Source organism: Molothrus aeneus, chromosome 3 (genome assembly GCF_037042795.1).
Source record: "Molothrus aeneus isolate 106 chromosome 3, BPBGC_Maene_1.0, whole genome shotgun sequence".
Classification (NCBI taxonomy): domain Eukaryota; kingdom Metazoa; phylum Chordata; class Aves; order Passeriformes; family Icteridae; genus Molothrus; species Molothrus aeneus.
In genome coordinates, this window is record NC_089648.1 from 33,883,338 (window position 1) to 33,911,284 (window position 27,947).

At 36.7% G+C, this 27,947-nt stretch overlaps 1 protein-coding gene across 2 annotated transcripts; it reads left to right on the top strand.

The window, feature by feature from the left end:
* The first annotated feature begins 1,111 nt into the window (after nt 1-1,111).
* On the top strand, nt 1,112-27,947 carry FEZ2 (fasciculation and elongation protein zeta 2). 2 transcript variants are annotated; one of them, XM_066546639.1, is made up of 9 exons: nt 1,112-1,362; nt 2,873-2,981; nt 6,022-6,138; nt 7,560-7,704; nt 10,374-10,642; nt 13,402-13,482; nt 17,258-17,333; nt 19,506-19,571; nt 25,794-27,947. In XM_066546639.1, the coding sequence occupies exons 1-9, from the start codon at nt 1,127-1,129 to the stop codon at nt 25,808-25,810; spliced, it is 1,116 nt and encodes a 371-aa protein (XP_066402736.1). In that variant the 5' UTR covers nt 1,112-1,126; the 3' UTR covers nt 25,811-27,947. The 2 variants fall into 2 exon arrangements, with proteins under 2 accessions (XP_066402736.1, XP_066402737.1); XM_066546640.1 differs by lacking the exon at nt 13,402-13,482.

Here is a 27,947-nt window from a genome sequence, read left to right on the forward strand (position 1 = left end):
CAGAGCCCATAACTGACTTTAACTAGGATAGATCTGTATATATGTGCGTCCCTTTCTATTTCCATATGCTGAATTTTTTCTCCCTCACTAGTTACCTGTTCCAGCATTATTGCTCCTTCCCAAGACTAAGACTATGGCAGACTTATGTCTTCTACAAGAGCATCTTCAAACTCTGCAAGCATTTTGGGTTTTCATCAGAATGAAACAGAGAACATCATGTATAAAACAATGAAAACATCAAGGTATAAAAGAAGTGATGCATCCACATTTTAACACTCATAAGTAGTCCTGGCCTCCTCTGCCTTACAATGTCTGAAAGGATCATATTTGGAATGACTAATTTCACTAGGGTTTATCAGTCTGTCATAATCCCGAGTAGGATAGGATGCAAATCGTTTCAATGACCTCAGTGGCACTCCAATGCTTAACTAGGAATGCATTTTCCACTTGCAGCGTTGCCAAACATCAAGTACGAAGTACAGAAAGAAAATTAAAAGAAACTCAAACTGAATCAGGAAATTAGGCTGAGAAAACTGCTGGTACGTACTTTAGGATATCAAAAATTCATGGCTTCTCAAAAAAAAAAAATACAATCTAAAAAAAGCCCATCCTAAGCTATTGCACGTAAGGGCACAATACAAAGCTAGCAAAGGATGGGCATGGGAGGCACAGTGCTGGTAAGAAAAAGTAGATTCTAAGAAAAGCTTAGATTCTTGTGTAGTGGGTGACTGAATGGAGGCATCAATGACAGTATAAAAACAAGTTACAACAAAACTACTGCAAATACTCCTACTACGGCAGATGCACTGGAACTGGGTGATCTTTCAAGGTCCCTTCGAACTCAAACCATTCTACGCCTGCCCCTCCTGCCCGATGAGCCGCCCCTACTCTGTGCGGAGCTGTGAGTCAGTACGGACACCGCTGTGTGCGGCTCTGCGATCGCTCCCTCAGCCCGGCCCGGCCCGGCTCTGCAATCGCTCCCTCAGCCCAGCCCAGCCCGGCCCGGCCCGGCCCGGCCCGGCCCAGCCCAGCCCGGCTCTGCGATCCCCGCCTCAGCCGGGCCCCGCCCGCCGCGCGCCGCCGGGAGCGCGCACCGCCGGGAGCGCGCAGCGCCGCGTCCCCAGCTATGGCGGCGGCGGCGACTTCGCAGCGAGACCCTGGGGATTGGCAGGACTTCTCGGGATTCCAGCCCTCCGCGGGGAGCGGCCCCGAGCCTGCCTGCGACAAGGGCGGCTGGGGCAGCGGGGATCTCGGGGCGAAGCTGTCCCTCTGCTTCGAGCCCCCGCAGGCCCGGGCTGGCGGCGGCGAGAGCCGCGTTCCGCTGCGGCCGCTCACGGAGCAGAGCGCGCTGCAGGACGACGAGTGAGTGCGGGCCGGGGGCGCGGAGAGGGAGCGGAGGGGAGGCCCGGCCCGGCCCGGCCTGAGGGCACAGCACGGCCCGCCAGCCCTGCCCTGCGAGAGCGCTGCCCCTGGGCCTTGCCGAGCCCAGCAGGGCTTGTGGGCTGCGGGAGCGAAGCCTTTCCCCGCCCCGGGGCTGCAGCTGGGAGCGCCGGGCCTCGTCAAGGGGGCTCGTTCGGCCGCCGCAGCGCGGGTTTGACGGGGAGCCCTCCGGCTTTATCCCCTTGACTGCCAGGGAAGCGTGTGAGCATCCCAGAGCCTCTTACCCCGCCGAGCTAGCGAGAAGTACTTGTTCTGAAGTGCAGTGACCGTGGTTAGTATTTGCTTAGCTTCCTGCAAAGTGTCCGCTGTTTCACTGCTTGAATTTCATCATGGAAAGTGCAGAAAGCAGGTGAAGAACAAAATTGCAGCTGCAACTGCGAGTATTGTTTGGAGTTTTTTCCCCGGAGAAATAGAGCCTTTCTGGGCCATGCTGCTGTACAGTTTTTAACATTATTTTACGAATGCTTCTATTTCTTATTTTATAGTGAATTTAGTCAGCTTATATTCATTAAAAATACTGCTGTCTTACTTTAAGGCAACTCAGCTGTCTCTCTGTTCTTCCAAGATAAGAATAAAATAAAGCCTGTTAGCAAAATACCAGATCAGTGGTGTAAACAGTGAGGTAAGTTCAGCGAACCATGAATCACGCTGGGCAGTGATGAGGCTCTGTCTGCCCTTCTGTGTCTGCCTCGGCCTTTCCTCTGACCCTCCTGTGAGCTTTAGCTAGGCAACCATTCCAAACATCCACCCACAGCACAGCGCCTGGAGGCAGGGCTCGGCTGGGGACTGGAGGAAGCAGCCTGCTCACGGGGCTGCTGTGGCTAAAGACTGAGCTGCGGCTTCACCAGCCTAGATCTGCCTTTGCAAGCCTCCAGGACAGCCAGAGAGGATACACACTCTAGAAACAGGAGGACAAGAGTGGTGGGCTGAGCTCTCCTAGAAAAAAAATTGATTCTTCCAAAATTTTAGTCTGATCTGTACGTTCTCACTATTCTGTGATAAATGGAAAAGAAAAAAGGAAAAGGTTTGGCTCAGAACTCAGAATTTGCTACTCAGCCTCTGCTAAACAACATTAGGAATGTAATTTATAGCTCAGCTCAAATTTCATTGACGGAAAGGCTCATCCACCCCCAGAAAAGATTTTGAGTGTAGTTACATAATTAGTATAGAAGCTGTGTCTTCATTTATTGGTTTGATTCACTGCTGTGCATACATTATTGCTTAAAATGAGAAGTAACTTACATTTATCAAAAAAGCATTTTTTCACAGCTTTAAAACACTAAAAATATTTTCAGTAATTTGCAGATGAATATTTAGGGAGAAAAATACAGTTACTGAAAGAGGTATATGAGCATTAGGAATATGGTTATTGCTGATTCAGTTGCTGCTTGTTTTGAGGTCTGCATTTTTGTTCCTTTATTCTTTTCTTCAGGATTTGGAATGCCTTGACTGATAATTATGGTAATGTGATGCCAGTTGACTGGAAATCTTCCCACACCAGAGCTTTGCACTTGCCAACGCTGAATCTTTCAGAAAAAGGGGTAAGTTCTGATCAGCAGAAGTACCTTCTTTGGATCTTTGGTACTCAACAGGGAAGTAAAACTGTTTGCATTTGTATAAAAGAATGTTGTTATTAAGTGGCTGAAAATATTTGTAGTACTTGCCATTATACATGAGAGCTTTTCATCAAAGAGCCATTGATGTATGTTTGTATCACCCTGGGCTGGAATAATTCAGGGTTAGTTTTAGATGACTCTTCATTAGAGCCAGAGCATGACAGAAGAAAATGTAAAATGAGAAAGTGTTTCACATAAAATCTCTCTTCTGTATGATGCATGTTGAACACTGATCTGGGTAAGGAAGGAAGAGAGGCAGGAGTACTCTGATTTAGTAAATCCAGCGAGGACTTCCCAAAGTTCATCTAATTCCACAGTCAGATGGCTTCTTTAACAAGAAAGGTGGCCCAGGAGACTCTGAAGTGCAAGAGCTTGTTTTGTTTTCCTTATTTAAGAGTTAGAATAGTTCTCTGGGGTGGGAACAGGGAATTAAGAGCTTCAGAGAGGTTTATAGAAAGGGTTGTCCTCTGATGATCTTAAAAGTGGATTAAAACACTTCGTGAAGAGAAGCTGGGAGGAATTCCCGTCTCACAGGTTTTCTGAGGAAACTAGTGGCTTATCTTTTAAACATAGAGAAGTTCAGTTATGTGTTAAAATATCAGAAAATTGGGTAGTGCTTTGGCTTCTGCCAAAGATAATTGATTATCATTAGATAATCAACAGATGCTTTTTACTGTGACAGGAGCAAAGATTGTTCTGCTGAAGAAGATACTTTGGGATTGAGTAGAGGAAGGTGCAAATTTGGAGCTCATTTTCTTGATTTGAATATCACGGTTATCCCTTGAATTTGACTTGTGTTTCTTCTAATTTTTATTGAGTCCTTGTTCAGATTTATAAATGGTTTTTAGAGTAATTAAATTCTTACATTTTAACTAAAAATACAGCCCTGCCATGCTGTGACCTTGTGTCAGGGAAAAACAGACTGGAAGACTAATGGATTTCTTGATAAGGAACTAAATATAGAACATAAGAAAATGTTAGTATCGTTTTTTTAAGTTACTTGCAGGAAGTTATGAAGAAAGTACATAAAAAAAGTGTAAAGTGGTGTTGCTGGATTAGAAAGAATCTTGGGTATGCTGCCAGTAGAGAGAAAACCAGTTCATGGATTAAATGTATCTGAAGTTTTTTCAGCTTTCACTCCACATGGAATGCCTTCTGATGTGTAAAGGCTGTGGGGAGTGTTTGACATACTTTTCTTCTGCTGCTTTGTGTTCAGCAGCATTGCTGGATATGTGACAGCACATATGGACCAGCTGATCTTCCTTACAATGAAAACTAACAGTTAAGCAACACTTCCCTGATGTGTGTGAAATTAATAATATGCTACCAAAATTGTGCAGAAAGCATTTCTCCTCCTGTTTTAGTAGGGAAAGATATCAGGTCAATAAGGCTGATTCACCTGATCTTGGTTCCTTTACATGACAGTCTATGCACACTTTTATACATTTTTGACAGTGAAAGAAGTAGCTGGGTGGAAGTTCTGTGCACAGTGGTATGAGGAATGGGATTGTGAAATTCCTTTGTTTTGTTTTCACTAGATTGCTTTTAAATGGCTCATTCCCTGCTAGCAGGAGGACAGGAGGCGTGGAGTGTGGCTGGCTGGAAAGCCAGGTGTTCCTTTTAGTCCTGGTTACAGCTGATACCATTTTTGGTGGTTTATTAGTCTGTATTATCAAAATGTTTTTGAAGGTCTCTCAAAATGTTTCTGGAGATGTCAGGAGTGAAAGCAGATCTCCTTCTAGATAAACTGTTATGCTTGCTTACTGTCCCATCATTGTTGTCATATCCTATGTGCATGGAAAAATACTTGAGGACAGCAGACATTTAAAAATGCCAAATTGGAGTGTATCTGTGTAGGAGGTGAAGAGAGAGTCATAGTGGAGCCTTGTCACTGCACAGTTACTGGAATTCAGATTGTGGAAAAAAGTGGACATTTGACCTCATTCTGAGCGCTGAAGAAGTGCAAATTGTGTGTTGGTCCCTGCAGGTGAGCTATCTGGGCATGGCAGTTGCAGATTCAAAATGAATCTGAGAACTATTAAGGTTTCTGAAGAAACTGAGAAAATTGGAGGAATTACAAGAAAATTTGAAAACTGATATTGTGAGACCAAGGACTTTTTACAGCTCATCATGATGCTTGTAAATTAGCCCAAAGATGAGTTAAAGCGGTTGAGCTCAAATGGCAGATGTTGGGCATTGCAGCTTTGAGGGGCTTTTCTAGGCAGGAGTCTAGCAATAGACAAAGTACAGAAAAAATTTTGTAAATAAACTAGGATATATCACTGTGTGAGAGTAAAATATGCCTGACTTATTAAGGAGGGGACCTATGTCTCTTAGTGTATGTATATCTTTGGTTTGGAAGGATGAATGTCATTTGGTGGTGTATATATGGGAACAGTGTTACTTCTCCTTCTTTCTGAAAAGACCCTGATATATTCAATGACACATTTTTTTAAAATAATCTGAGGTGATACCAGTGTTCTGATACCACCATTCAGTATCAACTCTTCTCAGCTTTTTTCCATGTCTTTTATTATGTGATGAAATGGAACCATAAAAGCACTTAAAGTAAGAGGTTTGTGTAACATTAGACATAATAGGCAAGTTTTCCACCCTACACAGACATTTGTCAATCTTCAGTTAAGATTTAAGTACTTCCTTGACAGTCTCCCATGTAGATATCTGCATGTCAGTGTGTGTATGGTCTTTGTATGTGGATATTATTTAACAACATTAAAGATTGACAGTTATTTTAACTTTGTCCAGTTGCAGTTTTGATTTCATTTTCCAGGCTATTTGACAGAAAGAACTATTGATTCCATTATTATGGCCAAGATTCAGTTTCATTCTTAAAATTCAGTGATAGTTACCCATTTTTTTTTTGTACATGTTGCATGCATTTTATACCCTCACACTAGGGGTGTGTATATATATTTATATAAATGCACCTTTTCATGCTTTTTAGGTAAATGACAACTTGAACCTTGACTTGTCAGATGATGAAGAGCTGAGAGAACAGTTGGATATGCATTCTATCATTGTTTCCTGCATCAATGAAGAGCCACTCTTCACAGCAGAGCAGGTAAAGTGTTCAGCAAAGACAGTGTTGTTGGTGTAGAATGTTTATTACTATTATTATTATTTGTTGTTGTTGTTGTTCTTGCTCTTACTGTCGCTAAGCTTTTTGGTTGTTCTTTGTTTAGGGTTTTAATAATGTGGGAGAGAGCATTACATCATTCAGATATGAAAAGTGTTTCAGTACTTCAGGTGAGGTTGATAGTCCAGGGTCTTTGAAATCTTTGTGTATTTCTTACCATGAATTAGTCAGGAATGCTGCTAAATTAAATATATGTGTAAAAAGCAAAAATATTTTCAGAATCTTACTGGTATGGTGGAGTTTTTAGTTTTCCAGCATAACTGTGTGGCAGTTCATAGTTTCATAGAGCTTTGCTGTTAGAGAGAATTCTTTGAAGTTTTGGCCTAACATGAGGGCAGATCAGTGTTTCTACTATCAAAATTTCAAATTACTTGGTATCTAAAGTCTTCATATCCATGGATTTACTTCAGTAATCTTGAAAATTGCTCTTCTGAGTCAGGTTAATGAGAGTAAGGTCTATGAAGATCCTGCTTTAGTAAGCAAACAAATAATCTATTTTGTTGTTGCTTAAATGGTTAAGCAATGGTTAAGCTGTGAACTGTGATGAGCACGGTTATTAATAGTACAGGAGACAGGACTGCTTGAAATGCCTGGGCTCTTTTTTAATGTGGGTTAGATCTCAGCACTGACTACAGCCTTTAAACATCTAGAAGTTGCTGTGTTATTTATTCAGATGTCTAGTTAATGATTTAGCCTGTAGAAATGTAACCATTTATGTGAAGTAAAGTAAGCTATCTATGCACAGAATTTCTGTTGTCATACTTTTTGTCTGGCTCAGGTCTTATGCCCAGGAATGCAAATCGGCTTCAGGTCATGGTGGATCATGTGGGAAGTTCAAAAAACTTCTCACAAGCACAGTAGATTTTCAGGCTGTTTAGAGGGCTTTTTGGTTTTTCAGAGAGTTTTTTGTGACTTTTTCTTTGTTGTTTTTGTTTGTTTTCATTTTGTTAGTTTTTGGTTGGAGGAGGGAGGGGATGTTTGTTTTACATAGAGAAATGTGGTGAAATAAGGAGTGGAGGAGGTAATTGATTTTTGTTGTTGTGTCTTCCTTCAACTGAATATTCAGGAAAGATACTCCAGCTTACTCTTTAATTTAGTTCTCTTAAGCAGAATCATGGGTACCTTCATATAGAAATGAGCCCATAGTTTCAACACTTCTTGTTATGCCATCACCAATTTACTCTTACAAGGCGTGGTTATTCTCAGAGCAAGGATGGGGAGGAAACGTCAGTATAATTTTATTGATCCTCTTCCATCTAGTGTTGGTGGTTGTTTCATCCAGCTTTGCTTCAAATTGCAAACTCTTCACATAGGAGGGTTTTCATAAGGATTTTCATTTTCCAAAGGTGATTGAAGAAATAGAGGAAATGATGCAGGAATCGCCTGATCCAGAAGATGATGAAACACCCACCCAATCAGATCGGCTCTCTATACTTTCCCAGGAAATTCAGACCCTCAAGAGATCCAGTACAAACAACAGCTATGAAGAGAGTAAGTGGTATTTATTTAGCATTTTTGCTCTTATGCTTAATGAAAATATTTTAAAGGGTGAGTTTGCAATGTGTTTGATTCTTAGCAAGTCCTTCTTATGAAATATCTGCATTCAAAAAATATTTTCAAAATGTTCTGAAATAATAGCATTGATTTAGTGCATAGAGGACTTACCTTTGTCAGCTTTCTGTCTATGAACAAAAATAAGACTTTATAGAATTTAAATTTAAAGCAAATATTCTGAAGGTTGGTACATTGAAAGGAGATCCCTTCATGGGTAAAGTGATAAGTTGATCATTTTTTATTAAACTTCATTATTTTCTATAAAGTGAGATACTTTCTTGATGCCAGTACACTGTTTAAGATCAGCTAAAGCTCTTGAAAGCTATTCAGTAAATAAAGCTTACCATACCTTTGGTACAGTTTCAGTCATTGCAACATATCTTGATAGACAGTAACACAAAAATAAGGCAACCATTTCTTTTTTGCCCCATAAGGACCATGCATATTTTTCAGTCCTCCCTTTCCATTCCTCTTCGGAAAGCTTAAGAGTGAAAATTATCTTTTGTATCTTCTACTCAAATGAAATCATCTGTGTTTCCCTATACAAAAGCAAAGGAGAAATTAAATTAATAATTAAATTGTAGTAGGTTGAATTGCATGCAAAAAACCTGTGACTAATCAGTTTTGTGATGGAAAATTTTGTTTAATCTTTACATTTATCAACATGAATTCTAGAAGATAGTAGGGACACAAAGAATATTTGATAGATGATCTTTCTGCTTTGGTCTTTCTTTAAAAGTTTGATGCTCTCTTTCCTGTAGTCTGGGTTAACAATACAAACTCTGTAGAAGATTCAGAAAACTGGCCGACCTCTTGTGGCATGACTTAAGAGTTTCTGCTACATTTCAGATTTATAGAAATGAGATTCCAACCATGAAAATGGTCTCTTAACTGTCTCAACACATACATTTCAGGAATGTGAAAGCAAAATGTATTGTGTTCAGCAGGGCTTTCTGGTTTTCTGACAGTTCCATATGTCTTAAGGTTTGGAGCTAATCAAGCTTGCTCAGTATTTCATATCATGTCAATTTTGCTTTGCCTCAGGAGTCCCTCTTTTCTGTTGCATCTTTACAGTTTAAAGGTCAGTCTCGACCAAATAGTGCCTTGAGTTACTTTGGCAGATAATTTAACTTTGCTTCAGCAGTTTCTCAGAATCTGCTTTCATGTCTTTCAGGTCACTATTTTAATAAAAACTCCTTCTACCTTTTTTTAGTAAGTGAAGGTGCTTTAGAATTGGTCTGCATCTCTCTGCATCTCTGAAATTTTTACAGGTTTTTCCTAGGAACTCTGGTTTTTATAGGATAGATCAGAGATTTTCATTCATTTAGGATTCAGAGGAGGAAGTCACTTTTACTTACTTTTTTCTTGGATAGGAGAAGACATACATTAAGGCAGTCCAAAAATCAAGCTCTGGCTACACAAGTGAGCTCCTCAGCCTGCTAAGTTTCAGTCCGTGTAGTCTTCTGCATTTGAATTGCTCTGTCTCCACTCATGTGCATTAGCTGAGGATTTCCTATGTAGCCCTTTCAAGACTGTGATAATGACAACTGATCTGTCATCAGTCAGAAGTGCAGTTGGATGACCTACACCTGTGGTTTTAGAACAATTGGTTTTTAGGCTGTGAAGCTGGTTTTTAAGTGTTGGCACTCACAGGTGCCCTCTCTCAGTACTGTTACAGTGTTTGAACAGAGTTTAAGGCCTAAGCTACCTGGAAAAACAGTGGCTTCTTGACACAGAATTGTCTTAACAGATTTCATTGCCTTCTCTTCAGTTAAGTAAGTGACAAGGAGCTTTCTCCAATCAATTTTCCCTACTGTAATTGAAGAGAAAAAATTCACATTTCACTTACTACCTTTGATGCTTCTAAGAGCTACACTTTTTTGTAGTTTGTGGCCTTATTTGTATTTTTCAACACTTGTCTGTAGGTGCTTTCCCTTACAAGTATTCTTGTAGACAAGATACTCACTAGACTAATTCAATGAAATTAAATAATTGCAAGCATCTATGCAGTGTCCTTAAACAGATTGTATCTGTCAGTGTAATCAGGACTAGCTGTTTCTCAAGTGCCAAATAAGATTATGTTCTTTGACAGAGCAGCTGCTGGGACTTGCCAGCTTCCTAGGCGTGTCAGATCTAAACTGGAACAGAAAGCAGGCCTCAAAGATCTGCTTTCCTTTAACTCAAGCAAGCCTCAAAACATTTTCTTGGTCATAATTGCACTATATGTAGTGCATCACCCAGTAGTTCAGAAAATATGGAGGCCTTTTCCTTTGAACAGTGAGTACAGAGGAAACTAATGGTTAATAGTTGTGTCAGAAGTTTAGCACTTACTTCAGCTTCCAGCATAAACTACCAACACATTCTTCATATTTGCAGATTATCCCATATTTCTCAGAAGTAAGAAGAAATTTTAACCATTTTATTGTTGCTAATCTTGTCACCTCTGGGATGTGTTTATTCCTTTAGGAGTATTGTTTTGTTCTATGTGGTTTTAAAACTGAATTTTTTGTTTTGAGAAATTTCAGAGTACGTTTTTCTTGTAACTCCCACAAGTTTACTCATGCTTAAAATCTTGACATATTACTTTTTATATGAACTATTTGTAGGAGTCAAAAGATTGTCTGTTGCTGAATTAAATGAACTGCTGGAAGAAATTGAGACTGCTATTAAGGATTATTCTGAGGAACTGGTGCAGCAGCTGGCTCTACGAGATGAGCTGGAGTTTGAGAAGGAAGTGAAAAACAGCTTCATTTCTGTCCTCATTGAAGTACAAAACAAACAGCGAGAACACAAAGAAACAGCAAAGAAGAAAAAGAAGCTGAAAAATGGTAGTCCTCAGAATGGCAAACAAGAAAGAGGTCATATGCCTGGAACAGTAAGAAAATTTTTCTAAGTCTTCATACATTTACATTTTTTTTGTTGGTTTTTTTCCACTAAGGGAAGTAGTAGTCCTAGATTATATTAAGATACCTGGTACTCCTGCTTCCATGCCTTCATTCACAAACAGGGCTTAAGCTTTTTGTGTTGAGAATTTTTTTTTCACAGGGCCATATATTTTACTTTTCTCATATGCAGAAAATATTTTTTACCTGTTTGCAAATCAGCCTGGAACTAGCATACCTTTCTTGCAAAAAATACTATCTTTGGATGTACTTCTCTGCGTTCTATTGTCAGTAGGCAAATTCATTTGTGTGTTTGATTTCACTGTGTGAATTTTAGTATGTGTTAGTCTTGCAGGAAATTCAGTACTGTTCTTGCTGTAGTTGCACAGATGTTTATTGATCATGCTGGTTTCTAGGTAGGAAAAATGTGCATGTCTTACCCTGGATCTCCTAACCTGTGGCAGAGTTACTACATTCAACAGGAGACAGGAAGGAGGCCAAAGTGTAGTGCATGTGTACAGGGAGGAGATAATTTGTTTTATTCTTTACAGAACATAGCAACAAAAGGAAAAACTTTTTTCAAGTAGAGCTGGATGAGAGCAGTCAAAGAACAAAAGAAATCATGTTATTAGCTTGTCAATGCAATTTTTTCTTTCTTATCTGTCTAGTATAATTTAAAATTACTTAAGTGGGATATTAATATTTGAATTTCTTAATGATTCTTATGGGATGCAAAAAATGTGCTTTTGTATCTTGGCTAAGTCCCAGAAAGAATGCTTCAGTTCAACATGAGAAGGTTTTTGGGGTTTGCTTTTCAAATATAAGGAATAAACATTTATAATGAAATAATAATACTTCAGAATTTATTTCTAAACTTACAAGCATTAGTTGCCTGTGATATACCCCAAATAGCGTTCTGATCTCATCTGTCAAATGAGAGATGTTTGTGTGTGTAGCTAAGTTTTAGTGGAACTTAAGAAAGTATATGTCTGGAAAACCATACAAAATTGTCATCCCTTTACAAGAGCACTGTGAATAGTTCCTGTTTCCTTCCCAGTCATGGAAAACAAAAAAGGGATATTCTACCATATTCTACCTGGAAAGAAAAATAATTACTTTGTTTTGGAACTTGAGTCAAGTGATTCACAAACTGTTCTAGTTGGTTTAAAGATTAGAAACTTGAATGATGCTTTCAGGCATAACTTACCTGGTCCCAGGATAAGACATTTTGGTATTTGGTCACTTCAAGATCCAGATGTGTCAGATTGCTTTCTAAGAGTGATTGAACAGACTAGCTCACAGGTGACACTGTAGCTGCATATGTGTGATTCCTTTGAAAATAGATTTCACTGTCATCAAGGACAGATTTGAGAGCCCTCTCCCAGAAAGAGGTGCAAGGTTCCAAGTTCCTTCCTTCAACAGTCTTTTTCTCCCTTTTTTTTTTTATCCATTTGGGCCGGGAATGCGCATACAGTAGTATGTTCTTGTAGCTTTGTGAAGACTGAGTTTCTATTTATAAATAATGTTTTAGTTGGTTATTTGGTTAACTGTAATGAAATCTCATTTAAATACAAAGATTGGAAGTAGAGCTAAATTGTCATACTCTTAAGAAAATGAATTTTCCTGTAGATACTGTAACTGAATAGTTAAAAAAACCAGGTTTTTTGAGTTTTTTGTCCTTGATACCGTCTTTGGGTAAATCAGTTTCTTAGACTTTTAAACTTCTATCTCTTTCACAAGGGAAAACAGGGGAGCAGTTAAAAATAGTCAGGGCTTGAAGATACCAGTTCCTTCAACTACGTTATCTTAAAAGAGTTAAGGTGGCTTTGGCAAAATTTATGACTTTACTGACCTTGTGTGCTTTAGAAGGTAAAATAATACTGTATTCCAGCACATTTTATTCCTCTCACATAAATGAATACTTTCAGATAAACATGCTGAGGTGTGCTCATCATACTGCCCTGTGTCAGCAGTTTGGCTGTTTCTTCTTTTTATGTTCATGTCCCTTGCTGATTTTATATCGCATGCTAAACATCAATACTGTTTTGATTTTGATTTTCTTCTACTTCTCCAGCAAGCAAAAAGGATTATGAACTTCAAGGAAAAATGTATAGTTGGATTATATACTGCTTTTTCTTTACTTGGATTCCATGATTCCATGCAATGGAGCTTGAAATCAATATGGGTTTATTATTATCTAATTGTGTATATTTTATGATATTACAGAAAATAGGAAATACTAATTGTTGCTTCTATTGTGAAAAAGGAAGCGTGAAAGCATAAAAAGTTTTAAAGAGGTGGAGCTGAAAACAACTACCTCTGAACAGTGTTTCTGGTACATGCTTAATATCTGAAAAATTAGTGTCAATAGTGTCTCTAAACATACACTGTTCAAACACAAATGTTAGAGGGGATTTTACAGTGAGTTGAACTTTGAAAACTGCTATTTTTTTACATTTCTAAATGAAACAGCCATAAAAGGCAAGTCTCGATTATCGGGTCTGCAGTGTGAAGAATTTGTTTAAAGAAATTTTGGTGTAGAAATACTGCTTAACTGCCATTATAAGGTTTGCTTTTTAATTAAAAAAATTAAGTAGGTGAGTGAAGAAATAAAAGTGTGCTGAAATACATCTTGGAGCTTGTCTTTGCCATTTGTCTTTCATAGTCTTGATAAATGCTGATTAATAGTCTTCTGAACTTTTCCTGTCCCTTTTTTTTTTTTGTCTTTCTGCTGTGTTTTCACTACTTTTAGCGCTTCAGCATGGAAGGGATCTCAAATGTCATACAGAATGGCTTCCGCCACACGTTTGGAAACTCGAGTGGAGAGAAACAGGTGCTGGGCTATCTTCTCCCTTTTTTCTCATTCTTTGCCTGCACTTTTGGGAGGAGCTGAGATCTTGAAAATTGACAGTAGCTGAAGATAAATGCTGAGACAAGAAAAAACAGGATAAAATGCTGGAATCTCTGCTTCCCTACCTCAGGTTTCTGATCAGCCTACAGTCTCTTTCTCTCCTTAGCAGCTCAAGAGATTCAAGACTTGATACCCAGATGCACTGAGATAATAACTTGTATTTCTTACCCCAGACTAAAATCTGTTTTAGCATTATGCATGCTTTAGATACGTTGCATGTCTAAAAATCTAATAACCAGTCAAAGAATGTGTATCAGGTTAGATGTAGTGTTTCAGCCTTCAGCATTAGCAACTTGCATAATGAAAAAAGGTTTTGTTTTCTTTTCTCTTCAAATGTTCAGAGCTGGTACGTCTAAAAACAGAGTAGCACCTGGAAAATGTATAGACTGTACTCTTTTGCCTTTGAAAACTGCATGATTTTAAAAGTAGCAAAATACGGGCACTGCAGATTACCAATATAAAATACAGGCGTTATAGGCAAGTTTGTGTCTTTTAGTTGGTTATTTAAATACTAAAATGTAGAGCAGACACACCTTCCGTGGGCTTTATATGGATGTTGTGTGTACCTTGGAAGCATCATATAGATGTTGTGTGTACCTTGGAAGCAAGATTCTTATGCCTTATTTCAAAGTAATAACTTACCTGCTGTTTCAGATCTGTAGTATATATTTTATTAACTGCATTCTGAATTTTAGTGAACTGCTAATGCTTATGCTCTTTAGTCTTTTGGCACACTACAAAATATTGGCATTTCACATTGTTTAATGTGTACCCACTATATTAGTTTATGCAGTTTTGTCAGAGGAGTCCATTAGAGTTATTTTTTTCCCTGGTGAGAAGTCCATTGAGGCAATAAATTGACTGGTACTTTAGAAGTCAAGGCTGATTAGGCTTTTGTCTGGAAGATGAGTGTTGTATCCTGCAGAGGAGTTTAGAAGGTAAAACAATTCCTCTCGAGTCATTCTGCAATCATGACACTAGAAATCAAAGGCTTGCCTGCTTTCTCAGGCAAAGTATATGTATGAGATTTTATGAATACATTGATCCAGTTATTTGTTTGTCCTCAGCTTTGGGGATCTTCAACACATGCACAGAGCTTTTTATCACTCAACAAGACTTTTTATCACTCTCTGTTATCACACTACTAGTAAAGCTGTACCTGTATGCTGTTTTGTTTTTTGGGGTTTTTTTCCTTGGCTATCTTAACCATAAATTACTGCTGTTTCTACCTGTACTTTTAGATATTTTAAATATCATATATTTTCATGAAGTGAGCTTATCTAGCTATGCCACCTCACCATACTTTTGGTTAAAAGACTTTCACTGCCTCCTGTATAGATATAAGTAGCATAATCATTTGTTAAAATGATCGAATAACTCTTCCAGTCATTTTTTGAGTTAATTTACTAATGTTATTCTTTGTGTTGATCATATTTTTCTCCTGATTTATCTTTTTCTATATCCATATGGATATAGAAAACCTCTTATGGGGTTTTATATTCCCCTTCCTGTATCTTAAAGCAAGTCATGGAATATGACTTTAAAATAGGAATTTAAAATTAAATGTAGAGTAGAAAGTAGAAAAGATACCAGCTCTGTTATGATTAATGCCTTGAAATCTATTTTTCTATGGCATTTGTTTTTTGTTTAGGAGAGTTTTGTTTGATTAGTATTTTTTCTCTCATAGTGGGTACTTCCCTTTTTAAAATCTTAGTCCCATTTTCTGTGCATGTGTTTGAGACATAAGTAAAAATTACTTAAGAGATTTTCACCATATAAAGAGAAACTTCCATTGGGAACTCCCTGTTCCTATCTGGTAATGTAGTCAAAAAAAAAAGACATTGAAATGTTGGTAGCTCTTTCTGGGATCATATTTCCAGAAGAAAATTCAAGACAGTCATCTTCATTTTGATTTTCAGGCATATCAAACACTTTTCATAGGTGATGAAAAATTGCAGTGGGAATTGCTGCTTTATCATGTCATCAAATCTGCTTCAAAAATTTAGAGGTCACAGCAGATTTAACACTTGGTCTTGTCAGTAAGCTACACTTCAGTCACTCCTTCATTCTTTTCATAATATGTTATCTTCACACAGCAATTCAGGAAATTAGTTTTTATAGTGCTGTTATAGAGACTGATTGTTACAGTTGCAAAGTTGATGAGTAGAAGGAAAGTATTTCTGGAAACTAAGAAATTCCTTTTTCTGTTTTTAATTGCTACTGTTAGAGATGAAGAATGGAAGGTGAAGTTTACAGGAGAAGGGAAACAGGGTTAGTTGATATTTGGTACAGGGAAACAGGGTTAGCTGATATTTGGTACAGTGAAATATCTTAGTGTTTTATTGTGCAGGTAAAGGGTAGAATGCCATGTAGTTCTGAAGGCTGGAAAAGACAGCCAGAAATCTCATTTCTGTGTTAGTAGATCCACTTTCATCTCTGCCATTGGCAGATTCAGCAGCTTTATATTTAGCTATAGATTCTGTTAATTTTATTAAGAGCACAGTTTCTGGTGATGCTTGGTTACATCTCCTGGAGCAGAAATTGAAAATTGATTGTTTCCTGAGGAGCATTGCATACTCTTCTCTGCTGTGCTGAGTGAACATGAAAAAATGCCAGAAGAAAAGGGAGCGAGAAGAGCTCCCTGTGTTTGCAGAAGGTCGTGGGTAGGTGTCAGCACCACCTGTACAGTGGGTTCAGTGCTGCTGAGCTGAGTCTGCTTGGCTTTTAGGCAGATGTTGTGCTTGGGTGTGAGGTGTGTGATCCTGCTGCAGACACAGCAGTGTTATAGCTGTGTGTGACAACCCTCAGCCTCCCCCTGCCAAGTGCAGCTCCTTGTACCTTCTCATCACATGTTCTCTGCTCATTGCCTGGAGAGCTAGGTAGATGTCAAGCTGAACGAGACATTGAGGGTTACTTTGCCTACTGCCTTGTAGCTGTAAAACTAGAATAAAGTTCCTTTTTAATTCTTAAAAATTGACTTGAGGGAACTTTCAGGAAGCTTTTCCATTGGGGAAAATTCCAGCTATTTTAGTACTTTTGTAATTCTGACCTCTTTAAGGAGAATATGCATTCATATGGGCTGCAAAGTAAGGTGTTGCCTGAAATGCATGTAATATAAGACCCAACTGGGTTACATCAAGAATTTGAAAATTAATCCTAGTTGCACTGTAGGTATGAAAATCTTGAAGGATTTAAGAAATTTTGTTGTGTTTTTTTTTTTTTTTTTTAAGCAGACAAGAATTAAAGATTTCAGTAAATAAAATTAAAAAGGAGTTGGTTTGAAACTATCTCTTAGCACACTCAGCTGTGAAAACTGATAATTTAAATCGAATTCTGTATTCTGGGGTATTTTGTTTCATTAGGCTTGCCTTGTTCTTTTTAGTTGGAAGTGTGTAACAGCAGAAGGTGAAAGCCATCTGTTTCCATTTTCACCTAACAGTGGGACAGCATCATTTTCTTTGCAGGGAAGACAGTTAGGTGCATGACTTCTAGTAGCCACGTAATTTGGAAAAAAAAAATCAAACAAACTTGATTGCTGTGATAAAAGCTCTGAGATGAAAAGGTAGAATCTTAATCTGTTCTGAAATATGATTATTTGTAGCTAGCAATTTCAATTGCTACAATTTTTACAAAATAAAATGCAAACAACAAAGTTGCATGAAAGGACTGTCAAGTAACTCTGTTTTTCATTTGACAGTACTTGACAACCGTCATTCCTTATGAGAAGAAAAATGGACCCCCATCTGTTGAAGACCTTCAAACATTAACCAAAAGTGAGTATATAAAATTCCCCTGATCCTTTCCTCATTGTATATCCAGTTGTGGCTGCTCAAAGCCAGTGAATCCATCCAGTTCTCTCTTCCCTCTTACTCTAGGGCATGTATGTAAGGATGAATGATTTTAACCATGGATTTTGGCCAGCTTGTTTCCTGAGCCTTCATGTTAGTTTTGTTTCTTAGCTGCTGTCTGAAGCCCTGAAGGCCAGAAACCTGCATGTATCAGAAAGTAAATGTTCCCACATTTTGATGTTGGCTGCATATCATGAAATCTGGTCATACAGTGCCTGATATGTCCCTGTTTGTTTACATTTGCTGTGCTTTACTGAGGTTATTGTAGTGACTTTGACAAAATGGAGTGGATATCAAGATACTTAGGACTAGTTCCATAATAATTGCACTTGATTGCCTTTGGAATAGCCTGCTTCTCTCTATGGTTTTGGTGGGGGAATTTTGTTGTCCATAAATTTTGATAATTAGGATTTCCAAACCAAACACAGTTTTTACAATGCTTTGAATTCCCTGTTCTTCATATCTTTTTTAGGCTAGATCCTCAAAATTATTACAAGTTCTACATCCTCTAGTTGTTTGATTTTATTGGGCTTTTTTTAAATTCTAATTTGCAAGAAATCAAGGTTGTATTTAAAAAAAATACTTATTAAGGTGGTTTAATACAACAAAGCATCTTTAGAAGTCAGTAGCATCTCCTTCATTGGATGTTTATAGGAAAAGTTTAAAAATAGGTGGTAGAGTGCATCAATGCATTTGATCAGGTTTCAATGGAGAATCTCACTATGTCTTTAAAGTGATTTTCAGCAGCAGTTCTGTGATTCCACAGGGGGCTGAGGGGTGGTAAAAGGTTCATTGGTTGTTTTCTGGAAAGAGAAAATTCATATTATATAAATTCCAGAGTAAATGAAATGTTTAAGTAGGAATTAAAGTTCCCTTTATTTTTCTACAGTAGACAGCCTTAGGTGTTAATTCATACTTACTTTGTGACAAAGGATTTCTCTTTTTGTGTTTATTCTTGCCATGAAATTTTATCCTCTTGCCATATTTAAATTTCACTTGACTATTAAGCACGTATTAAAGCCTCTTGAAAACGTTTTGTGTTGTTTGATGGTTTATTAAAAAAAATGTCTTGCACAAACGCGTTGTAAAGAGTATTAACAGTATTGATTTCTGTGGGCTGGTTGGAACTTGATCCTGTGAGTCAGTTGCAGGTTTGTGACTCACTGTCTCTGCTGTTGTTCAAGCAGGCAGTAAAGCAGGTGTTTAGGGTTGTTCAGTTGTTTTTTGTTTCAAAGCTCTGTATTATTCCAGAGTTATGAACTCTGGAATAATGTCTTCCTTCAGTGTAAAAATGGAAATAAAACACTTGTTATAATTTGAGTTTGGAGTCTCATATGAGGAATTTGGAGTTTATTAAATACTGCTTTTCAGTAGAATTTTGTATTTTTGCTTCTTTCAGATGTGTCCTGAGCACTTTATAAAAAATAGTCATTGTTTTTCTTTATGTAGTCACAGACAAGTTTATGGTTGTCCATTCCTTCTTCAGAAATAGGCAAGATGGACATGATCTACTCATGTATGTCACAAAATGGCATTTTTGCATTATTTTAAGTTAATGCTGAATTAAGTCATGTAGTTAAGATTTTTTTGAACCTACAGCAGATAACATTCCCCATTTCAGGGAGGGGAGAAAAGCACCACTAATATTTCCATAGAATCATTCACAGCATTTTCCATTAATTGAGGTAGTGATCAAAGATGTTAAGTAATGGAGCATGCTTTTCTGTCCTGAGATTTCCAGCTCAGCAGTAGTTGTTAGCATACTTTAATTTTTTGTATGTCGTGGCTTCCTTCTGGTGAGAATCTTTTATAGGGAAGAGGTGCTTGTTTTTGTTAAGACTGATGGCATTTTACTGTAATATTAACCACACACAATGGGACTCTTGCATTCAGAAACTGTGGAGCTCAGTGAGAATTACACAAGTGAAATGTGGAGAGGATGTGATGTCTCATTTTATCTTCTCGTCTTTCACTTAAGAGATTTCTTACATCTCATAGTAGTATCTCTATGAGTAGTTGGAACTGCTGCAAGGTATTTGTTTTATATGTTGTGTTTCATTTATGACTAAATATCTGACTTGTTTTTTCATTCTTTAGTTCTGCATGCCATGAAAGAGGATAGCGAGAAAGTGCCAAGCTTGTTAACAGACTATATTTTAAAGGGTGAGTATGCTTCTCAGCAGGGATTTTATTTGATTCTAAATTAACTTGATTGACTTAAAATGTGTATTTGAAAATAGTGATCCTACTGCATTCATGAATTATGTTGTCTTTCAATCAAACACAGCTCTCATTTATGTTCTGTTTTGTCCAAGTACTCTGAGGTACAGTTCATACATAAAACATGTTTATTTTGTTTTTGTTAGTAAAATATGGCAAACTGCTGAATGACATCAGGAACAAAGGAGTCTGGCTTATGAATTGAAAAGGGTATAGTTAAAATCTTCCATTGTACAGTTTTTTCAGTAATTGGAACTCAAACTACCCATGGTAGTAAAGCATTTACTATGCAAAGTGCTTACAGATTCATGTCAAGTTTTACCTTCTGATCAGTAATGAAAAGTATTTATTTTACTTATTATACCTTCTTTAGATATTGTTTTATAAGTTTTTGTATGAGTCATTTATTTTCCAGTCTTACACATTGGCTGTGTTTAAAGAATGTCAGACATTAAAAAATACTGTTTGCTTTAGCTTTAAAGAAGTTGTTCCAGGTAGTTTCCAAGCTGTTAAATTATTTTAAAATGTTTTTCATCTGACTTCATTTTTGCCTAGATCTTGCTAATGCTTATGTTCTTACTTAATTCTTGGCATATGATACAATTTTCTTAAGTGATTAAACTTTAGCAAATGCATCAAACTCCCAAGGTCTGAACAGATACCTGTACAGAAGGATTATGGGTGCCATTTTATTTGCCACCAAAATGTGTATAATACTCAGCTTTTCATATGCTGCAAAAGTTTTTCTCTTGTTTTGGTATCATGTGTTCCAAGTCTCATCTTTTTTTTAAATATACTGTCTTTTGACTTCACTCACCCCATATGATTTTTAAAGGTTTTTGTATTTCTTACACAAATTTATGGTCACTCTCATAATCTCATCTCACAGATATTTAAAAGTACTTTCATTATTTGAGTTATGGATGACATATAGTGTGCTGTCACTTCAGAAAATCTGAAAAAATACATTCAATATTCTGGAAGCTCCAACAGACTTCCTGTTGAAAGAGAACCATTTCTAAATTTTGTGTAGGGTTGAAGAACTGCCACATACAATAAGAATGCAGAGATCCTTTCAATTGATTCCTTTGATTTTTCCATTGTTTACTTACTCTTTGTAAAAATCCTTCCTAAATTAGACAGATGTGTTTGCATGTGAACCATGTAGGATCATGGTCAAGGTTTTTTTTAGTCTTGATGGCACTAAACTGTAGTTCTGTGAAGCAGAATCTTTGATGCAATAGGATGAACTGTTGTCAGTAATTAAAACTTTTTGCTCTTCATAATACATCTGGTAGTAAGTGACTGGATTTAACAGTGCTTTTCACAGTGTCTGCTCTTATTTTTAGATGTAGCTACCCAGAGGAACTTTCAGATTACAGGGATATTGAGGAGAAACTGGCAGCTTAGAGAAATGGAGAAATCTTTTTTAAAAGCAAAGAAGGCATATAAAAGTAGATTACCTGAACATATGAGAAGATGAGCTAGGAAGCTTGAACTGAAGTTCCTTCCTGCCTCTTGTATGCTCACTACTTGAAAATCACCCATGATGTTCTACTAGTGAGATGCAACAATTGCAAAAACATCATGCATTGAGTGTCTTGGCTCAAATAGGTCGTCCGTCATGTGCAAACATTATTACCTTGAAATTGTGAAACACAAATTGTGGGAACATGAAGAGTAATCACATCACTCATAGTGAAAGGAAAAGTCATTTTCCCTCCAGCTACCACTTCCTTAGTGAACAGAACCAAACCTTTCTTCATCCTGTGTGGATTTGTTTGTTCAGTGGCAGATAGTTGTGAGTGCAGAGCTAGTGAGCAGATAATTTTACTCTTCCTTTCAGTATAGCCTTAACTAAGCTTTATATGCTATGTTGACATGATGTTAAATATTTATAACTCAGCTAACAGTGTTACCTTGTACTGTAGATTTACTCTGTGGCACAGGCAAAGTCTTCCAGTTGTTTCTGAAGTTGTAACCTACTGCTCTTTTTCTGCCACTAAAACTTCTGGCCTGAAACTCCTGCAAGGCTTTAATGGCACAAAATACTCCCAGCCACCAGTTTATTGTCTGCACATTATTTTTAAAGCTTGTTAAGAGGAGATTGGTTGAATTCTTTACAACCACTTAGATCAACTTTCAGCTGAGCTTTAATACCTGAAATTCTAACCTATTTTTTAAATTGCAAAATAAAAAGAGTGACCTACTTTTTGAGGATTCTGCTCTTTTCACTGTAAAGATTAAAAGTGTCTTGGCAAGGTAAAAATCTTTAAAAAGATCTAGGGTTTAAATTTGTTTCCTGAAAGAAGTTCTGGACCCAGTTGTATAATCCATATGGTGTAGTGGTAATTATATTCATTTTACACTGAATGGATTTTATTACTTTTTCTTAAGATTTAATCAAGAAATGAAATTTTGAAATGTGTTAATTATATCACCAAAGGTACTCGGTTCTGTTAAAATCTGTTAAGTACATGTTCCTTTGAGGATCATTTTTTTCCAGTCTTGCAACAAAAAAAGCAGACAGTAAATTACCTGTGACATTAGGATATGTGTAGCTTTATGGGAAATCCAGTTTAGCATATGACTGCACAGAGGTAAAACCTTTTTTTAAACTTTATATTCTGTTTTACAGAGCAGAAAAAATAAATCTTACAAAAATGCTCTTGATTAATTTTTTAAAGCAGCACTGTCTTGCTATTCTGTGGTATGTAAACAATAAGGATAGCAGTCTAATGTGGGTGTTATAGTTGTCCACAGAATTATTAACAGACTTGCCCAGATACTAGTGGGCACTGTTGAAAAGTTACTTAAATTGTACAGAAGCAAAAACTGAAGAAAAAAACATCAGGAAAAAGATTATTGCCAAAGTATTGTTAGTACAGTGTAAAGGAACAAATAGAAGAATGCTGTGAACATGGAAGGGTGAATGGAACCATAAAATTGAGCATAATTGTTGATGTAACACGAAATCTTACCACATGACTGGTGTTCTGAGGATAGTGAAATAAGTTTATATTTTCTCTGAATTCCAGTGTGTTTTGTAAAATTCACAAACTCTGTGTAATCTTAAATAACTTGAACTAAATGCCCAATAATTCTGAAATTTGGATTGTAGGAAGACAGACTCCCTCTGTGTGTACTAATACTATCTTCATTTAATAATGATTGGGTAAGGTTGTTTGGACAACACTGGAACTTGAAGGACAGTTCTGCAGCCAGGTCTGCTACTGACTTTCTGTGTTACTATGAATCATTCTTGGATTTTTTTTTCATAACCAACTAATCCTTCTGAAGTGCTGGAAGTGAAAATCTTCAAGACGTGGTGTGTGCAAATCCAGTGTAATAAAGAAATTAAAAAGAACAAGACAGGCCATTTCATGTTAGGGGATAAAACTACCTTTATATGCATTTCTCAGTAGGATTATTAGTTTTGAAATTTTTTCTGGTGCTTGCTTTCTTTAAAGCATCTTCTTTTCCCAATTTCTACTGCCCCCTTGTGTGCCCCAAATGTTTAAAATATCATCATTTTCCTTGTCATGCTTAAGTCCCTCTTTCCAGGGGTCATTAGCTCTCCCCTGGATCTTTTCTGTAAGGAATATCTCCTCAAAGGTAAGTATCCCAAAGCCAGACTAAGTACATACCCTGTGAAGAGTCTAGTACAGTGTAGCAGCTTATCTTCTCTTGTTCTCTTGTTGCTCTTATTGCAGCCTAAATTATTTTCAAGGGGATATTTTTCCTTTTGTGAGGTTCTGTTTGATTTTACTTTTTAGTGAACATTTCTATCCTGAACCTAACAATAATGAAAGGGAATTAGTGATTTGCTTTGCAAGTGAACTCTAGTTCTTCTCCCACTAGCTTATGATTCATATTATATTTTATAGATTTAGAATTAAAATAGCTGGTAACATGAAATTGATCAGCATTTGCAATTGTACTTAATTTTTTCTGAATGTATTTTAATATACCAATATTGTTATTATATTTTATCACTAGGAGTCATGAAGGAGAAACTGGGATTTGAAAAAGGGTAGGGGAATGAATTTACTGACAGGGAAAGAAATACCAAACCAAGACTGAAATTCTTTATCTTAGAAAGCGCACTTCTGGACTGAAGCTAGCAGCTTAGTAAGGTCACAGTATTTAAATGCTGTTTGTTCTCATCTTTCTATTGACCTTTTTTGATGGTTGAACTAATATAATGTGATTTGAAAACTCTGTGCTTATGTCCATTGAAAGACCAAAATAAGCTAAGTTTTCTGTGCACAAGTTAAGCTGTAAAGCAGATGGAGATATTTGTCTCATACCTTGTAGCTGCATTGGGTTTAGGTGTTGCAACAATAGTAAGTACCATATCCCTTGATGAAAGTGTGTTTGTATGGACAGTGCTCATTGAATTTTTACTTTCTTTTTAAAGCTATCAGTCTTTCTTCTTGTGTGTATAATGTAATGACTTTCTGCATAATGATTAATTTGCCAAGTGCAATAATGCAAGTAGTATTTTATATATATTATAAAAATTAATATTTATATTATTCATATTTATGTATATTCTATATAGTGTAGTTGCATCTGTAATCTTTGCAGTATGCAAGTTTAGGTTGCTTTCTGAAGAAAATGCCTCTGTGCAGTTGCTTGCCTCTTCAGTGTCACAAGTAGCAATTGCCAATTTCAACCCTACAAGACAGAAGCAGATGTTGTGGGAGTAACAGAAATACTGTAGGGAACAGCGTCTAGGTAGGAGAGGGACTGGAACACTGGAACTGCTGTTTGCATTGAGCTGGTGGCTGTTGCCTTGAAAAGCCAACATCTCCTCAGGTCTGATGTATTCATCTGCTTGAATGCCTGTACAGGGGCTCCTGCTTCTTTGGGGGCATGAGAACATGGAGAGGGCCTGATGGGATGGACTTCACAGCAGGTTTAAAGTAGAAGCTCAGGACAGCATTGTGGGAAGGGGAATTATCTTGTTTTATTGCTACATGGGTAGTGAAGAATATCTGACAAAATATGCTGGAAGCAAGAGCTCCTTCATTTGTACTTCCAGAACAAATCAGTGATACATATGAAATGTCAACCAGTGTATACACAGAATTAAGTATTAGGGTAGATTGTCTGGTATCACATCTAGACGTGTTATTTCAAGATTACTACTTTTAAACTTCCAATTTTTACAAAATATGAAGATTTAGCTTTGTGTACAAGGATAATACTTACATAACTATTATATAAAATATATAAGTATGTACTTACAGCTGGAATTATTTCCTTTGAAACCAGATGTGTTATTACAATAAACTTTATAAGATGTATTTACTGCTAAGCTTTGTGTTCTTTTCCAATTGTCCTCAAACAGTAATTGTGACAAAAATAGAGTGCTAAAAATAATATGCTATGCATTAGTAGTTAGAAAAATGCATGAAGTGTCTAGTATTGTTTTCTTCTTTTTCTGAATGTAGATGTCGTGAAAGCAGAAAAATTGCCCGTCTTTCTCCTTGCTATTTCATACCTGATCTTTCAAGTAAAAACTTATAATTTATTTTGTTTTAATGAAGCGAGAATTTGCACCTTGTTCTGTTTTTAAATTCTGCAAGTATTTCAGATAATGAGAACATTTATTTTCTTGCCTTTGAAGTTCTTGTTTAATTGTTACACCTGACTTCTTTATTTGCTTTTGTGTTGTGCTAGCATTGGTTTGAAAGCTGGATTGCTCTGAGGTTTGTGTCTTCCATTGAAACAGGAATGAGAAACACGTGAAGGACATGTCTTATCTTGCCACTGTGTGATTCTAGTACCCGCACCAGAATTAGAAAGTAGAGTTATAATCTCAAATTGTCAGTGCATATTTTTAAAATATAACTGCATGCGTCACCTGTTATTTAATGTTCTGTTTTCTGATATAACACTTTAAAAAGCACTATTTAAGACATGACCTTTAGTTAACTCATTTCTGGATAATACTAGTTAAAGATAGTGGGTTGTGTCACTTCATTACCTTTTGAGAGAGGCTGAAAACTTAATTGCCAGTTTCAGTTGATTACTAGATTTGACTGTGCTACTAATAGGGTAGAATCCAACATTTAAATACTTTAGTATATACATTACATTTTTATGCAGATCAACTTCACTGATATTTATCAATGTCTGTTTGTGGTTTTTTTGCAGTTCTGTGTCCTACATGAAGAGGGCTGCCTTTCAGAATTAGCCATGGTCCTTTCTGTGATGAGAAGCTTTCCTTGGATATAACTCATAGTATTTTTTCATTTGGCACTATACCTAAAGCAGTATTCATTTACCTCCTCCATGTGTGTGGATTTTCTGATCCTACAGTAAGTCATCTGGGCATGACAACTCATCCAGTTTAATTTAATAGTGCAATGAACTGGAGAAGGGAACAAAGGTTGTACAGTTTTACTTGCATTGTTCTGACTTTTTAAAGTCTATTTTTTCATTGTATAGCATGTAGTAAATCCTCCTGCACATTTTGTTGTTGGAAGGAAAGGTAAACTTTGAATAGTGTAAATAAAATAAGCTTCATTTTAAGGAATCCATATTTAAAAGCATCCTTAATTCCTAAACAAAGATGAAAAAATGATCTTAGTCAGACTTGGAATTTAAGATTCAAGTGAGTTCTCCAGGACACTCCAGAAAGGTGATTGTGAAAGTCAGCAATCAGCACTGCTTTGTATTCAACAGATTTGTTTATAGATGAACAAATCCAAATTTCTTGGTTTGACATAAGTAATTGTGTGTTACTTGTTCTTGGAATTAACACAAACATCTGACTAATGTAATATTTCATGTTTGGTTTTATTTTAATTAATAATGTTCATGTGGCTTAGATATTCTCCCATATTGCTGCTATAATTTTACTGGTTTTAAAAGGTGTTTTATCTTAATGAAAATGCTTCAATATATAAACATTTTAAAAGGCAGTATCTTTTTAAAAATACATGTACAGTTTGAAAAACTTGCACCTGGCTTCCAAGTTAGTATTATGTTGAGATGCTTGTTGTTATGTATCTCTGAATTTTACTACAAATATCTCTTGTAAATTGTATGCACTGTCTCCTCTGTGATGATGTACCTGCATTCAAACAGATGGGAATGTATTTTATAAATCCTGTAAAAGAAACGTACCCCATATTCTAAACTTTATATACTTGTCACAAGTAATTTTGCCAGCCTAAAAGATGAGATTGAAATGTAAGGAGTGCTAATTTAAAAAACAAAACCCAAAAAACCCGCTTTTTTCTACGTTGAATTCCTATTGATTCTTCATCCAGATGTATATACTTGAATATCTGAAGGCGTTGGAATATGAGGTTCTAAAGAGATAAACATGTGTTTTCTTTAGTTTTTTTCCATCTAAATTCTTCAGGAGTTTTGTTAGTTAAAGAGAAATTTTATCCTGAGTACCTTGCATCATCTTTAATGTTCAACTTTATCATCTTCACCGAATACTATTTTGATCAGTAAAACAACATGGTTTGAAGATAGTTCTTATAATGTTTTTTGGGTTTTTTTTTTCTCAAGGCCTCAATATTTTTGTCTTTTGTGCCTTTATCAGCTTAAAATTATTTTTCTCCTCCCTCTCCCCCACTTGACCACCAATGTATACTTGCCAGCCTGCTCAGGAATAAATAGATCCTCTCCATAAGTGTGGCATATGTGAAGAAGTTTTTTTGTTGCTTTATTTTAATTCATTTGTGGTTTCTCTAAAAAGAAAGCAGCCATTTATTTCTGTAGCTGGTGTGTTATAAATTCATTATGGCATGCTTTTTGTGTAGAAATTCTTGATGTTGAGTGTTGATGCCTGGAAATGGGCAAAGGGGATGACCCTGCTTTATTTTAAAAATGGTGCACATGTGAAACCCACCATGTCTCTGTGTGAGATTATTCAGAGGTGCTTCAATCTCCCGATGAGGCTTGAAGTGACAAGATGGAACAAAATAAAACAACAACAATTAAGAGAAGAGTAAAAAATTTTAAAAAAAAGGAAAACAACAAAAAAACTTCTGTCAGAGTTAATGTTACTTGTAACAAATCTTGGATGACTTAAAGTCACAAACTACTAAAAGTAATGAAACTGGAAATAAAGACCAGAAACAGCTTTAGTGAGCTAAGCATCTGCTTGGGAATTTCTTCCCTCTCATCAGACTAAACAAGGTTTCATTATGAAAAGTACCTGTTTACCTTGTATGCATTAAAAAACAACTGCCAAATGTGGCAAGTATTGTATGTATACCTATATATGTACATAAACAGATCTCAAAACATTTGAATAAAAAGAACCATGCTAATCTGCTTTTCTGCTGA